The sequence below is a fragment of the Saccopteryx leptura genome, chromosome 2 (assembly GCF_036850995.1).
Source record: "Saccopteryx leptura isolate mSacLep1 chromosome 2, mSacLep1_pri_phased_curated, whole genome shotgun sequence".
Classification (NCBI taxonomy): domain Eukaryota; kingdom Metazoa; phylum Chordata; class Mammalia; order Chiroptera; family Emballonuridae; genus Saccopteryx; species Saccopteryx leptura.
Window position 1 is genome coordinate 346,866,248 of NC_089504.1, and position 17,076 is coordinate 346,883,323.

General features: G+C 40.5%; 1 protein-coding gene across 3 annotated transcripts in view; it reads left to right on the forward strand.

The window, feature by feature from the left end:
* The window catches only part of IKZF3 (IKAROS family zinc finger 3), a 94,466-nt gene that overhangs the window by 61,010 nt on the left and 16,380 nt on the right, over window positions 1–17,076 (forward strand). Inside the window, exons 5-7 of one of the 3 annotated variants that reach the window (XM_066364278.1) lie at window positions 770–937; window positions 4,095–4,211; window positions 13,306–13,422. In XM_066364278.1, the coding sequence (XP_066220375.1) occupies window positions 770–937; window positions 4,095–4,211; window positions 13,306–13,422 (402 nt within the window). Of the gene's footprint in view, window positions 1–769; window positions 938–4,094; window positions 4,212–12,950; window positions 13,192–13,305; window positions 13,423–17,076 lie in introns of those variants that run through there. The other 2 variants (XM_066364280.1, XM_066364279.1) reach the window with 2 other exon arrangements.

Below are 17,076 nucleotides of genomic sequence, written 5' to 3' on the forward strand. Positions count from 1 at the left end.
CTCTTTTTTCAGATTGAAATTATTATTATTATTTTTTCTGAACCTGGAAACAGGGAGAGACAGTCAGACAGACTCCCGCATGCGCCCGACGGGGATCCACCCGGCACGCCCACCAGGGGCGACGCTCTGCCCACCAGGGGGCGATGCTCTGCCCATCCTGGGCGTCGCCATGTTGCGACCAGAGCCACTCTAGCGCCTGAGGCAGAGGCCACAGAGCCATCCCCAGCGCCCGGGCCATCTTTGCTCCAATGGAGCCTTGGCTGCAGGAGGGGAAGAGAGAGACAGAGAGGAAAGTGTGGCGGAGGGGTGGAGAAGCAAATGGGCGCTTCTCCTGTGTGCCCTGGCCGGGAATCGAACCCGGGTCCTCCACATGCTAGGCCGACGCTCTACCGCTGAGCCAACCGGCCAGGGCCTCAGATTGAAATTATTTTTAAAAGGAATGCTAAGTAATGTAAAATTTTATATCTAGAAAGCTCTTCTTGAGCTGCTCTTGTGTTTTTTTTTCCTTTGGTTTATCCTCCCTCCCCCCCCCCCGCCCCCGATTTAAGACAAGATGATAGCTAAACTAACCTTGCAAAGTGAGTGCTTTTTCTCTTCTAGAGGGAAGTTTCCATAAGGAAGTCTGTGTTTGCCTTGAAAAACTGCTCCCAACTGATCCCAATAAGAACAGAACTGTCTAAAAGATGAGCTATTGCCATAAACATCTAATCTGTGCATAGGCTTCACCACTTCCCAGTGATTAGAAATCTCCTTTTTGTCCTTTTTAAAGGTGAACGCCCATTCCAGTGTAATCAGTGTGGAGCATCTTTTACTCAGAAAGGTAACCTCCTCCGCCACATTAAACTGCACACAGGGGAAAAACCTTTTAAGTGTCACCTCTGCAACTACGCATGCCAAAGAAGAGATGCACTCACGGGTCATCTCAGAACACATTCTGGTAAGTGAGAGCGCTGAGCATTCCAGAGCTAGAGGTGTGTGTTCTTCAGTGCCCGACGCAGAAACTAGAAAGAGTTAAGTATGGAGGTTCTCATCTGTCATTCCTGTTCTGAAGGGTTACAACAGCAGAGACCTCTAGGGCTAATTACGCCTCCATTAAGGCATTAATTGCTCTCCGTCTGGCTCAGTGGGGTGATCATCTCCTCACCATCCTTGCTCCCCTAGAGAACAACACAGACAGGAAGAGCCTGCCCTAGAAAAATGCCTTTTTAATATTTGCCGGAAAATTATAGCCATCAGTATTTTCTTATGGTAAATCGCATTAAAAGATTATTTTCCTTAAAACATGCACACACACACACACCTTTCATTCAAAAGTCTGGACAAACTAATGTTATATAGCTTGTTATTGATGTAAAACTGTAAACTGGGTATAAAGACATCTTTGGTAGGTGGTTACTTTGGCTATTCTGAGCTAAGTTTGGTACTTTCTTTCTTTTGGCCATATTGAAATATAATTGACATAATATACTGCTCACAAAAATTAGGGGATATTTCAAAAATAAATATGAAGCGATAAGATATCCCCTAATTTTTGTGAGCAGTATATATCATCATATTAATTTTAGGTGTACATGGACTAAATTTCTTAAACCCAGCCTTCTCTCGATAGGCCTATTTATTTTTAATCTCTAAAAGAGGATCAGCAATAGGAATGCATAAAACACAATGTTCTGTCTTGATGTTTTTCACTTCTTATTTTAACCAAGCAAGATAATACATTTGTTTTCAACATTTAGAAGTTCCCTCCTAGAAAAATAAAACTGACTTATTTTCAAATTTGGGACTTCATGTTCTTGATGTTATCTGACAAACTTTTAATTGAAGGCGAAAAAAAAGTTCTGTTTTTATGTCAATCCACATACTGCTTTGACTGAAACACAGTCCCAGATTCTCAACTGGTCACAATTTAGAGACTAAGGATTAATCAAGTCAGCCTCCCAAAAATTCACCATGAGACACTGTAAGTGGCAAAAGAAAGGTTTTGTTTACAGCTCAGTATTCAAACTAATGAGTTAAGGCTGAGCCTGGTCCAAAAATTAGACTCATTCTCTTCTGTTGCTTTTTTCAAGACACCGCTTTACGCAAAAACTTAACATTTTTATGCCTATCAAACCTACATTTATTTTAATTTGAGATTCCATAAGGACCTTTTGGTGCTTTGAGTCCCATAGGCTCTGTTTTAAAACAGAGTAAGAGGATTGGAAAATAAAAATCTCAGTTTCTAAAACTCTCTGTATAGGGTATATTTTGTCAATGAACCAGAAAGGCCAGCCCTGCACACTGAGTAGAAGTTATTACTTACATATTGTAAGCAATAAAGCATTTGGAAGAGTTGGGATGATAAAGGGCATGAATTGTATAAATGAACTTTTGAGGAAACCTTTGTTTTATCTTAGAAATGAAGATGAAGTCACTTTTGCAATTTATTCTTATTCCTATTATTCAGAAATATCCTCAGTTCAGCCCTGGCTCAGTGGATAAAGTATCCACCGGTGTGCCAGAAGTCACCTGGTCAAGGCACATACAAAAAGTAATCAATGAGCACACAACTAGATGGAACTACTAAGTGAAACAGCGAGTTGATGCTTCTCTCTCTCCCTCCCTCTGTGTGTCTCTCTCTGTCTCATTTTTAAACATATATATATATATATATAGCCTTAGTTCATTACTCAGCTTTTATCGATTTAGCCCACACTTCACTACAGCCACTTGACAAGGATAACCTGAATTTATCCAAATATATCAGTGCTCTAAAAAGACCAGCAGTTTCTAGCTGACTGGTTAACTCCCCAAAGTACAGCATTTTTCATTTACAACAAGATGGATGTCACAAAATAAGTGATGTCTTCCTATTTCATTCTTAAACCACACTAACCTCCTTGAAGAATAGAAAGGCCCAGAGGCGGATTTAACTGTGGGTGCACTGGGCACGCACTCTTGGACCCCAACTTCTGAAGGGCCCCACAAAACCCAACTTTACACTTTTTTCTAATGACACCAAGTTTGGTTTCATATGTGCAATTTTAACATTAATAGTACATATTTTTATTTATTTATAAATATAGTTAACGTGTATTTTTATTTTCCCTGTCTCTCTCTTTTCTTTAAGGGGCCCAATATTTTCTTCTGCGCCTGGGGCCTCAACCGACCTTAATCCACCTCTGGAAAGGCCTCATTATTCCCTAAAGAAGTAAAGTTGGATCTGGAGCCAAACCACTATGTTCAGTGTTAATCATTAAACCCAAGTCCTTTCATTTGTGAATGGAGGCTGTCCTTTAGAGCAGTGGTCCCCAACCCCCAGGCTGCGGACCGGTACCAAATGGCCCACGGACTGGTACCGATCCGCAGAGAAAAAATAAATAACTTACATTATTTCCGTTTTATTTATATTTAAGTCTGAACAATGTTTTATTTTTAAAAAATGACCAGATTCCCTCTGTTACATCCGTCTAAGACTCACTCTTGATGCTTGTCTCGGTCACGTGATACATTTATCCATCCCGCCCTAAAGGCCATCCGTGAAAATATTTTCTGACATTAAACCAGTCCGTGGCCCAAAAAAGGTTGGGGACCACTGCTTTAGAGGAATATGCTAACATAATAGTCCATCATAGACCATAACCTTACTTCATTTTACTAAATTTAAAAGTAATGCATAGATTGGAACAACAAATTGATATCTCTCTAGCTCGCTCTCGCTCTCTCTTCTCTCAAAACAATAAATAAAAAAATTTTAAAGTAATACAGCCTGGTCTGTGGTGGTGCAGTGGACAAAGCATTGACCTGGAATGCTGAGGTCACTGGTTCGAAACCCCAGCTTGCTGGGTCAAGGCGCATGTGAGAAGCAACTACTTCCAGATGATGCTTCCCGCTCCTCCTCCTACACCTTCTCTCTGTCTCTCTCTCTCTCCTCTCTCTAAAACCAATAAATAAACTCTTTTAAAAAGAGGAAAAAAGTAATACAGATGCAGAAATATCCAAATTCTCTGGCTGCAATCAGCAGTCTCGTTCCTAGTGGGCAGTTTTCACAGAGCTCCCACACACTGTCCTGGAACCGTGAGGGTCACTGAGTGCCCCCTGTGCTCTCTTTATAGTTGAGAAACCCTATAAATGTGAGTTTTGCGGGCGGAGTTACAAGCAGAGAAGTTCCCTGGAGGAGCACAAGGAGCGCTGCCGCACATTCCTTCAGAGCACTGACCTGGGCGAGAGCGGTGAGTTCCCACAGCTCATTCTGCACGCACACAGTGGGCATCTACTGTTCCAGGTGGAGGGATACAATAGTAAACAAAAAGTCCCAAAGTCCTGCCGTCGGGAGTTTATGTGTTCATGGAGAAAGACCATAAACAAAGTCAATATGTAACTTATACACTATATCAGAAGGAAGTAAGTAGTATCAAGAAATATGATGAGTGGGGGGAAGATGAAGAGGGTAAAGAGACAGAAGGAGAGTAGGCTTTGGATGGTAAGTGCACAATAGAGTATGCGGATGTCACGTTATACAGCTGTACACCTGAAAATTATAGAATGTTGTTAACCAGAGTTACTCCAATAGTAACATCGAGGCTGATGGTAAGTCAGGGAAGGCTTCAACCAGGTGGTATTTTAATAGACTTATAGGGATGTGGAGAAAGCCCTGCAGATAATTAGGAATCAGCAAGTGCTAAGGCCCTAGGGCTTGAGTTTGAAGAAGTAGAAATAGTCCTGTGTGGCTGGAGTGAATAATAGAACATGAGGCCAGAGAGGAAATGGGCAACCAGATCTTACCAGGCCTGGTAGGCCATTGTGAAAACTTCAGGTTTTATTTCAGGTGAAATTGAAGATCTTCAGAGGCTTTTGAACAGAGGTAACATGATTGGGCTTCTCCTTTGGAAAGAGTCACTCTACTTGCTATTGAGAATAGACTGTATTTGGCAAGATTAGAAATGGAAGGTTCTGGTTTTAGGAGGCCATTACAACCATTCAAGCAAGAGAAAATTGTGTCTAGGTTGTGGTAAGAGGGGTGAGAAGTGCTCTAATTCTGTGCATATTTAAAAGTAACATCAACAGGATTTCCTAACAGATTGATGTGGGATGTGATGAAGAATGTAGCTACCATGAACTGAAATAGCAAAGACTGAGGGCAGAGCAGCTTGAGAGGTGGTCAGGGCAGAGTCGATTAAAACTGCAAGAACTTTTCTTTGCACAGGGACCAAAAAAATCATGTACTTGTCTAGTCATATGATTCACTGTGGTGCTTATGTTTGGCTTTGGGAATTTCTTATTTTATTCAGTGTTTTGAATTATATGCCTAGTGGTGATTGGTTGAAACACTAGATTCTTTCCATATGTTAACTGTGGTTTTATTTCCTTTTTCATTCTTCAGTAGAAACAGCTTGAAACTCTTCTGTATCACATCTCCGCAGCTGCCCTATGTCCCATCCCATTGACCAACAGCCTGGTCCTGCAGTTTGGGTTGTCACACATTTTTATCTGGTCACTTGAACCACTTGTTAGGTACAAATCCCCGTGAGAGTTGGTGTTTGACAACAGTAGTTGCAGTTGAGTAGTTTGAACATTTTAAAGCAGAAGGATTACAAAAATATGACAGAAACAGTGTGAAACTCAGGGAAGATGGAGTGGAAATCATGAGTAGTTTAACTGTACCCGTTTTGAGTGAGAGGAAACCTTTGTTGTAGATAAAGCCTGTTTTATGGCGTTAGGAGCTGGCCAACTGAATTCCGTTGGTTTACACTGCTTCTGCTTTTTATCCTGATGGCATCTTTGGTTTTATCAAGGAGTTGGATTTCCTCCTTATTTCTAAAAAGAAATGTTTACTCTCTTTGAAAAAAATCCACCCAAAATGTAAGTTTTGACATCTTAAGCGACATGCTTAAGTTTAGTCAGGCAATACCTGGGCATTGTTACTTGTAGTTCCATTTTTTGTGTGTGTGTGTGTGTGTGTGTGACAGAGAGAGATAGAGAGATAGAGAGAGAGGGATAGACATACAGAAAGGGAGAGAGATGAGAAGCATCAATTCTTTGTTGCGGCTCCTTAGTCTCCTTAGTTGTTCATTGATTGCTTTCTCATATGTGTCTTGATGGGGGGGGGGGGCGGCTCTAGCAGAATGAGTGACCCCTTGCTCAAACCAGCGACCACCTTGGGCTTCAAGCCAGGGACCTTTGGGCTCAAGCCAGCAACATGTGGTCATGTCTATGATCCCATGCTCAAGCCACCAACCCCGCACTGAAGCTGGTTAGCCCATGCTCAAGCCTGCAACCTCGGGGTTTCGAACCTGGGTCCCCTGCATCCCAGTCAGATGCTCTATCCACTGCACCATTGTCTGGTCAGGCTGTAGATCCATATTTTGGACAATAGACAAAGCTCTTATTGTGAAAACTCCCCAAGTTTTGAAAATATATTATATTCCCAAATAGATCATTAATATTTAAAGATGGGAAGATTAAAGAGCGCATCTAGTCCTACCTCAGCATTTTAGAGGTAAGGAAATTAAGACTCATCAAAAATTCAGTGACTGACTTAAAAATCACTAGAACTTTTATTGTTTTCATGATTAGCTATATGTTTTTATTTTCAAATTTTATGGAAGAGAGAATTCACATACCATAAAGTGCACCATTTAGTCGTTTTTAAAGTATTCACAGTTATACAATCATCACCACTATATAATTCCATAACATTTTCATCACCCTCAGAAGAAACTCTGTCCCTATTAGCAGTCACCCCCACCTTCCCTCTCTCCAGCCCTAGGCAACCACTAATCTGCCTTCTGTCTCGATGGATCTGCCTGTTCTGAACATTTCACATGAATGCAATCATACACTATGTGGCCTTTGCTGTCCGGCTTCTCTCACTGAGCATAATGCTCAGGGTTCACCCATGTAGTAGCCTGTGTCAGTCCTTCATTTCTTTTTATGGATGAATAATATTCTGGTCTATGGATTTACCATGTTTTATTTACCCATTCCTCAGTTAATGGACATTTGGTTTTTTTTCACTTTGGGAAAATATGGCTAAATCTTTAAAAGGTTATATATTATCTGGTTAGCAAAAGAAATGTAGTAGTACACATATTAATAGACACATACATATGCACATATATAGGTCTTGGTTCTCCTGGAAGTAAAGGGAAATCAATACCCTACCCTCTATGAACAGTAAACTCAAAATGAGTGATTTTAAAGTAAAGTTTCCATCTTACTTCCCACCCTCATAACTTTTTTAGGAATTTCAAATTAAGAACATATCAAAAAAAATATTTAACTACCTTTGGTGGTATAAAGTGCTTCAGGAAATGCTGAAATACAGAGGTTGAATTAATTTGCATTTCATAGTGTGGTTTGATGGATGCGTGCAACATACTTTAAGTCTCAGCAAAAAAAAAAAAAATTAATAAAGGGTTAACTAAGTCAGCAAGTTTTGATTTAAAGAAAAACAACCATGTTGTAATGGTGGTTTCAGATTACAAAGTACAGTATATAAAGTCACAGTTTGATGAAGTATAATAACTACTGCTTGTCAGTCAATGTATTACTCTCTTTTATATTTCAAATGGTTCCTGTGATTTTTTTTCCCGAAATCCAAAGAATGTTTAATCCAACACAAGCCAATCCTTTGATTCTTGCCATTGCTCTCTATATGGTTTCTTTTTCCGTTTCTTTCTTAAAATTGGGAGTCCCAGTCTACACAAAGTGTCCCATTCTAAGCCTGAGGATTGCAGATCACCAGTGGTATGTCTTATCTCTTCATCCCTTGCTTTTAAAATGATGCCGCTCCGTTGCTTCTGTGAATGCAACACCTATTCATCAAGTGCTTATTGTAAATTGAAGTGCAGCCTAGTGTGAGAGCCAAGCCTATCAGGAAGCAGGTCGTTATGAAAGCAGAACAGACAAAAAAGTCTTCGAGTGGAGTTCCATGTTGGGTACCAGGACTTCTGGCCTTACTAATCATTTTTCTTTCATTCAGGTAGCATTTGTGGTATTCTCTCATGTGTCAGAGCTGTTGGTAAAGATAAGTGAAGGTTAAACCCCTACCCTTGAAGAACTCACAGTCCAGCAAGGAAATGGACACTTTATCTGTTAATATTTATATAATGCAAAGGTCAAATACAGGCATGTGTAAGATTGCTACTTCAGTCCACGTTTCTTCACCAGACACCACGAGTGACATCATCAAGAGGCTCTAATTTTGCTGTCTCGATGGAGTATATATGAAAAGAAGAATGAATATGGAAGACCACAGATTTCATTTTCTCATTAGCTTGATCCTTATTCCAGAAAGGGACTAACAGCTGGTATAGAGATTCATTTAGCCTCATTTCACACAAGTTATGAACACTTGGAACAGGACATATTTTTGTATGACAAGTTCTAGCAATAAGAAGATTTTTAGAAGTAATTGAATAATTATATTTGTTTATGAATCTAAGAGTCAAAACCTTTTATCTTCATCTTCATTGTTGCAGCTGAGCTAATACAAGCATTAGTTTCAGACTACACTTATATTTTTGCCAAGTAGCAGACCAAAACCTTTGAAAAGTCTGTTTTTCCAACTGATTATTCTACTTAAAAATCGATACTATCTCAAAGGCAATATTCATTCTACTTGCTCAAAAATGCAACAATTGTATGTAACTCTTTGTTAGAGCCTGCCTCAGTCTTTGATAGCAATCTCTTGTTAGACAATTCTGATGGCACAATAACATCCCTTTGTTCTACCCTCCATTAGCTACTGACACTGTATAAGAGACAGGAAGCATGCCTCTTATTTGAACTCCAATTTATACTTCAAAATCCAGTGAAGGATTCTGAACAAAAACAAAAATACAACAAATTACCGTATTTCCTCATGTATAAGACACTCCCATGTATAAGACGCATCTTATTTGGGGGGCCTGAAATTTGAAGAAAAAAAATGTGTTACAGAAAGTTATTGAACTCAAGTTTTACTCATCATAAAATTCATACAACTAACTCCTCATCACTGTCAAAACTCCCATCCATTAGCTTGTCCTCATCTGTCCCATAGAAATGGCCTCATGAGAACATGAAAACTGACCAAACTCTTTCAGACTTGCACAGGGATTAAAGGGAATAATCTAGTCTGTAAGTAAGACTTCATATTCATTTTAACATTTATTTTTTCAACGTGTGTTTCAAAATCATTTTGTTAATGAAAACTGGTATATCCATCATAGAGTAGGCAAGTGACATGAAGGGGAATTGATCCAGAATTTCAGTCCCACAACTTAGTCATGAACCAAGTGTGCAAATAGTGCCTTGCCACCATCCCATATTCCCCACACCCACCCCTTGCAACATTAAACTGCCAAACACCACCCAGGAACGGATTTCCTATTTCGTCATTTAAACCCATTTATCTTGTTCCCTTACTATCTTGCCAAACTGGTTTCCCTCCACTTACATTTCTGAGACATGATTCTGCAAGATAACAAGTCTAGACTGTTTGTATAAATAGACAGTTGGGTCTTAAAGTTGAAGGAGAGAACCAAAAGCGAATAGTCTTTTTTTTTTTCTTTTCATGTATTGCCTAAACTCTTTGTAATCCCCCAAAGACTGTCTAACTCCAAAGCTTTCTTCGTGTTCTAAGGGGCGCTCATTCAGTGCTGTTGCACCGCAGCTCTCCAAGAACCCCAAGTCAAAAGACGACCAGTTGGGAAAGGAAATGAGACAGTACCATATTCAATTGAAAGTTTAGCCTTTGCCTAACTTGCCAGTTAGAAAACACAGTTAACTCAGTAAAGATGAACTGAATCTCTAGAGTGTGTCCGCATGTGCAACGAGGACTGGACTTTGGGAGCTGACAATTTGAGTGAGGGTGTGGGTGGATGGAGCCCTCTCGTTTCGTTTTAGAGCATTTCTTTGGATCGAACTAGAATTGTGGACATGGGAGTCTCCACCCATGCCTCAAATTATCAGCCTATCCATAACCTCCAGAATTTCATGTTTTAAATGTGAGTCATTTGGCCACTGGTTTACAGGGTAACATTTATCTAGCAATAACTGTGAAGACAAGGTTGGTGAGTAACCAGGGATAAACGGTGATGTTATCTCAGAGGGTTGCCATTTAGTGACATGCCCTAATTATGTTATTTAGGTCAGTGTATCCCCACTTCAGCATCCTCCCAAATATAGAGGATATTGAGTATGCGTCTTTAGACAGCTGCAGTGTGTCCTCAGATAGTGACTTTGGTACAATGTAGACGGTGGCTGCTGAGAGAAAAGGGGGAAAACTGGACTGGCAGTGGAATGCTTGAGGGGAGTCCTGGGACTGACAGGATGTACCCCTGGTTGATGACAGGGCCATTAGAGGAGTGAATGACTGCAGAGACTAATAAGAATAGTGGTGAAATGAGGATAAAGTAAACAATTCCCAAAATATCATTTTTCATTCTCATTTTGCTATAAATCTTTTTTATAATAAAGACAGGAAGGTGGAGGGAGACTTACCTGGATTTAATTCACTCAAAGTTGCTTAAACCAGAATGAATGTTTCTGGTCAAAGCACAAATGGAGCTGCCATTCTGATGCTTCTGAGAAGAACCTTCCTCCTAACAGCCTCTGGAACTTATTTCAAATCCCAGGCCTTTGTCTTTCATCTCTCTGCTCTGCTCTTGGTGAGCTGGGTAGTACCACATCTGGTGGTGGTTTGTGTGAAAGGAAATAATATATATAATAGTTTCCTGTTTGGTCATTCAAACTTACCCCTGTGCTGGACAGAATTTGATCCACTTCACTCAATAGCAGTGTCCTGTCACCGGGGTGCCAGTTATCTGGTTGGTCAGCCAGAGTTGCAGGACTCCACCACTGGCCCCAAAGCTGCCCATGCCTCTTATTCTGACCCGTACTGGGTTCGCTACCCAAACAGTATTGTTAATAGGTTAAACTGAAGGGCAGGATTTATTTCTTTAAAGCATAGAATTATTTTTGATAAGAAACTCACAAAGTCTATAAAATATAGTCATTGTTGTCATCCTCTTAATTTTTGGAGCCCGGTCTAATTTTATTTCTGATTTTTAAAAATCCTGAGTTTTATAAGTACTTTTAAAAAAGATTTTATTGCCTGACCTGTGGTGGTGCAGTGGATAAAGCGCCAACCTGGAAATGCTGAGGTCGCCGGTTCAAAACCCTGGGCTTGCCTGGTCAAGGCACATATGGGAGTTGATGCTTCCAGCTCCTCCTCACCTTCTCCCTCTCTCCCTCTCTGTCTCTCTCTCTCTCCTCTCTAAAATGAATTAAAAAATAAAGGTTTTATTTAATGATTTTAGAGAGAGGAGAGAGAGAGAGAGAGAGAAAGCGGGGAGAGGAGCAGGAAGCAGCAACTCCCATATGTGCCTTGACTGGGCAAGCCCAGGGTTTCAAACTGGGGACCTCAGCGTTCCAGGTCGATGCTTTATCCACTGCGCCACCATAGGTCTGGCAACATAGTACTTTAAAAAACAAACAAACAAACAAAACATGCCAACAATAAAAGGAAAATATTTAATTCTTTGAATCCTCTTTTTCTAATTTGGCTTTGATTCTCTTGCCCTGACCATACTTGACAGTCTTGCCCTGAAGGTATTTTTCTGTCCTATTTACTGCAGAGGTGGACAGTGTTCTCTCTGGGCATGTCCATTGTGGTACTGAATGTCTGGGAGACCATGCAATTGGTGACTTTATTTCTATGTTAGAAATTCTTCACTCAGCAAACTCTTCAACTGCAAAGCAAGCACTGACAATTCCTAACTTTGTGTAGATCGTTGGGGGAACCTGTTCTGCAATCGTCAAGTGCTTTTCACTCTTGTCATTTAACTCATTTCCATTCCTGTTTCCTTAGAGACATTAGAAATGTTATGGACCCTTCGTTTTAGTTAAGACTCCTGCAATGCTTATAGTAAAACAGAGAGAAATGTTTTGTAGTATCACAATATGTTTGCTTAAGGCAAAAGTGAGCAAACTATGACCCTCGGGCCAAATGGAGCCAGCAGCCTGGTTGTGTGCAAGGATTTTTACATTTTTAAAGGGTGGTAGGTTAGGTTAAAAAGAAAAAAAGAGAGAAAGACTATGGAACACAGATGATATGTGCCCCATTAAAGTTTAAAATATTTACTATCTGGCCCTTTCCAAAAGAGTTTGCTGATCCCTAGTTTGGGTTAGCATCGTGTGTTAAAGTTTAAAAGCTGATATTTAAAGCAGCTAGTATCTCTTTGAACTCTGAGCATGAACTGTTATTGGGGACTGCTTGCTGTACAAGGGTAAATGATACACTATTTATTCCCATTAACTATTAGTTGATTAGATATTCCTCTAGTGGTTCTCAATTCTGGCTGTGTTTTAAAATCATCTGGAGAGTTTTAAAAATTCCGTTGCCTAGGCCCTACACCAGAGATCTTGATTTAATTGATCTGAACGAGGGACCTGGGCATGTTGTGTCTTCCATGTTCTTTAGGTGGTTCTGATGTTCAGGCGTATCTGAGAACCACAGGCTGACCCCACTGGAAGGCCTGTTTGTGGATTAACAATTAGACCACATTTTTTAAGGCAGTTCTTAACCCACATTTTTTATTAGAAATGTAATAAAGATCCATTATACAAATTGTTCTTTAATTTCAAGACAGAAATGTTGCTCCGAGAAATTTCAATTGAGACCATTTTTAAATGTGAAGAGCATATGAAACAAATAATGCAGAGCCCAGAGAAACAGAATTTTAAAACATAAGAACTGAAAGGAGCATGCAGGGCAAAGAAAAAAGAAAGAAAGAAAAAACCACTCAGAGCTTCAATACACAAATCACTGAGTAGATTTTTTTTTTTTTTTGCTGTCTGGGTAAGTATGTCTATTTTCAAAAGTGCTATTAACATAAACAGAGCAGTAAATCTGGGGCACCATACTTTTTTTTTTTCAAAGTTGTTAAGAAGAATTGTATCAGTCTGCAGGTGTCACACGCAGTTACTCAGAATCAGAAAGAAGGCTGATCAGAGGTTAGAAGATCTCTCCATCTATCTATCTTTTTGCAACCAACCACGTCCAGGCTGTTTATTTAATACTTCCTCTTGCTAATGAAGGTACAGTTTGGGGATGGGTTGGGCTTTCCCATCTCAGCATAAGGACTGCAAGATTTGAATGTGCCCTGGTGCTGGCTTCACTGACCACCGCAGGTCCCCCAGGCAAGACTGAGCAGTAATAAACCGGTAACAACAGAGTGTGCATCAGATCTCTGACACTTTTCTTGCAGTTTATGTTTTCTTCTCCCCCGTTTACCAACTTTTTTTTTCTCCCTCTTCTTTTTACATTTCCCAAAACAGCAAGTGCGGAGGCAAGACACATCAAAGCAGAGATGGGAAGTGAAAGAGCTCTCGTTCTGGACAGATTAGCAAGCAATGTGGCAAAACGAAAAAGCTCAATGCCTCAGAAATTCATTGGTAAGAATACAACCCTTTTTCCTGCTGTTGTTAGCAGCTAGTTTGAATGAGATAACATGGGATGCTTACTACACAGGCCATTCCTAGCTTAACCTCTGTTAAAATAAGGTAACCGGTTTTCCAATATACATGTTTATTCTTCCTGATTCACTTTTGATAACTAGAGCAAATAGAATATTTTAACTAAAGAATTTCATGACTGAAAGTGGGAGTATTTGGTATCCAATTTCCTAAATGGAGTTGGTGTTAAAAATGCTGTTTCTTCCTCTTTATTCTGAATGACATATGTTGCATGAGTTTATGCAATTGACACCAGTAAGATGTTTGAGATAACATTTTTGTAATCTTTTGTAATTATATTTTACAAGTTAGTTCCGTTATCATGTTCAAACCTTTCTCATGCTCTGAAATGTATTGCCATGTTTTCTTGAATTTCATTCAGAATTGGCTTTCAGAGAAAGTGGTTGGAAAAACATAAATTTAAATCATAAGACTTGACTTAATCATTTATCCTACTAGAGTTCATTTTAATGCCATTGGTTTTCACTCTGTCAAAAAATACAACAGAAGGGGATGGCTAAGAAATAATTCTGTCCATTAAAGTATTAGTACTGCCGAGGGGCAGAGATATTTTGCTGAACTCTCCCAGATGCTCACATAAATGTGACGATGATATTTAAAATAGATTTGTATTTGTGAACTAGGCAGCTAAATGGAATGTATCAGCTTTGCTATAAACTGAAAGTCAGTGCTATTGAACGAAAATAGTTATCATGAAAATAGACCTCCCTCCACACCAGTGATACTTTAGAAACCCGTCAGTCTGTTCTCCCAGAGCTCCTTGTTGCTGTTGGTTTCTTATTCCAGTCGTTTGTGTTTAATTCTCTCCAATAGCTGTTGCAGATATTAAATGCCTAGCTGGTTTTTTACATCTGGTTAAATTTTATTCTGGTGGAGATCATCTTTTTTACAGGTTGACATTTTATGTGAATTATAGAGCTCTATTGAGAGAACTCATATATTTCCAAATTATTAGCTTGGTATTTATGCTTATTTATTTTGATTAGCTGCAAAGTGTTTGCACCCTTTCGGTCACTTTAAGAATACATTGTGCGCCTGACCTGTGGTGACGCAGTGGATAAAGCCTCGACCTGGAAATGCTGAGGTTGCCGGTTCGAAACCCTGGGCTTGCCTGGTCAAGGCCCATATGGGAGTTGATGCTTCCAGCTCCTCCCTCCTTCTATCTCTCTGTCTCTCTTCTCTCTCTCTCTCTCTCTCTCTGTCCCTCCCTCTCCTCTCTAAAATGAATAAATAAATAAAAATAAAAATAAAAATTTTAAAAAAAAAATTAAAAAAAAAAAAAAAAAAAAAAAAGAATACATTGTGCTAGCCTGACCTGTGGTGGCACAGTGGATAAAGCGTCGACCTGGAAACGCTGAGGTCGCCAGTTCGAAACCCTGGGCTTGCCTGGTCAAGGCACATATGGGAGTTGATGCTTTCAGCTCCTCCCCACATTCTCTCTCTGTCTCTCCTCTCTCTCTCCCTCTCTGTCTCTCTCTCTCCCTTCCTCTCTCCTCTCTAAAATGAATAAATAAAATTAAAAAAAAAAAAAAAGAATACATTGTGCCAGACTAAAGTTGCTGCGTTTCGGTTCAGAGAGGACCCCCCCTCCTCCCTCCTTATCATCTTTCCTTTCCTTGGTGAGAAATGTCAGGGGGCATGCAGTGACTTATATGCAGTTAGGTGCAGTGGGCCAATTGTGATTCCAGGACATTATCTTAAGACATTGCTCATCTCTCTTCTGAGCTTTGCTGATGTGAAGAGGTTCTGACTGGAGTACAGAAGGAAGCTGGGATTGTTATTCTGTGCCATGAGTGTCATTTAATTTGGGGAAAGTTTTGACTCCAGAAATGGCTGCAGCTGATATGGAGAGGGATGTGGGGAGAAATGGGCAAGAAAAAAATGCTAAGTGACTTAATTTCAATCCAGTTATGGTCAATGTATTTTGGTCTAAGAGAACTAAACTATGAGAGAAGCTGCCTAGTTCTTATAGCTGCCCCACACCTATTGTTGAGCTAATGCCCTACCTACTTAATATAATAAAAGATGCTTTGGTATTTTCATGGGTTTAAAAACACACGTTTCATATATCCAGGTCCATACCATTTTGCTCATTGCATCAGAGATTTATGTTCCATTTGTCTGTTACCATTGTGACAAGAGGATTTTCATGCCTCTGTTTCCAGACTGATGAAAGATGCTGATCTTGTCGGTTGATTTCTCTCATCTTCTGAGCCATCACATTCTCACTGTGTGGAGTCAGGAAACCCAGTCGCGTTAGCTCTCGATTTGAGCTGAGGTAGTGACTTCTGGGCTTCAGGGCCCTGCATAACTGGGGGAAATTTGGGGGGGGAGTAAATTGTGGTATAGTGCAGCAAGAAGGACCCTGGATTAGAAGCCAAAAGACACAGGTTCCAATTCTAGCTCAGTCATTTCTTAACCATGTCTGTGTTTAGACAAATCACGTAACCTTTCTGGGCCTCTGTTTACTCATCTGTGAAATGAGGAGACTGAATAGGTAATGAGGTGATCAGGAAGGTCTCTCCCAGCTCGAACCTTCTACAAGCCTGTGAGATGAGACAGAGGAAAGGCAGCAAGTATGAACACCCTTTGTGTTAACCAAGCCCACACGTGTAACTTCAGATAACTCTTTTCTCAAGGTTGTACAGAAATGGTGTTTATGCTAGGAACTATGTCATATATTTTAGGCTTTTTTTGTTTTGTTTTGTTTTTTTGTTTGGGTTTTTTTTGTTTTTTTTTTTGTATTTTTCTGAAGCTGGAAACGGGGAGAGACAGTCAGACAGACTCCCTCATGCGCGCGACCGGGATCCAACCGGCACGCCCACCAGGGGGCGAAGCTCTGCCCCTCCGGGGCGTGGCTCTGTTGTGACCAGAGCCACTCTAGCGCCTGGGGCAGAGGCCAAGGAGCCATCCCCAGCGCCCGGGCCATCTCTGCTCCAATGGAGCCTCGCTGCGGGAGGGGAAGAGAGAGACAGAGAGGAAGGAGAGGGGGAGGGGTGGAGAAGCAGATGGGCGCTTCTCCTGTGTGCCCTGGCCGAGAATCGAACCCGGGACTTCTGCACACCAGGCCGATGCTCTACCACTGAGCCAACTGGCCAGGGCCTTTTTTTTTTCTTTCTTTCTTTTTCTTTTTTTTTTTTAGAAAGATGAATCTGAGATTCTATAAAAACAGTTGTGTTAGCTCAACAATCATGTATTTGACTTAGGATATCGTATTTGTTCATTTTCTCTTTTATCCCTTCGTTCATCATGAAATACTTAGAGAGAACCTTGCCACGCACATAATACCCCTGTTCCTGAACACTGCCCTGATCTTCTCTCATTAGCTTATATCCTGAACCTTTGTTTTAGAGATTTAAAAAAAAAATAAAGCTCTTGAGTCATTTAACTGAATCCATCTTTTTGATAGAAAATAGCAATATCAAGAAAATAGTGCCCTGGCCGGTTGGCTCAGCGGTAGAGCGTCGGCCTAGCGTGCGGAGGACCCGGGTTCGATTCCCGGCCAGGGCACACAGGAGAAGTGCCCATTTGCTTCTCCACCCCTCCGCCGCGCTTTCCCTCTCTGTCTCTCTC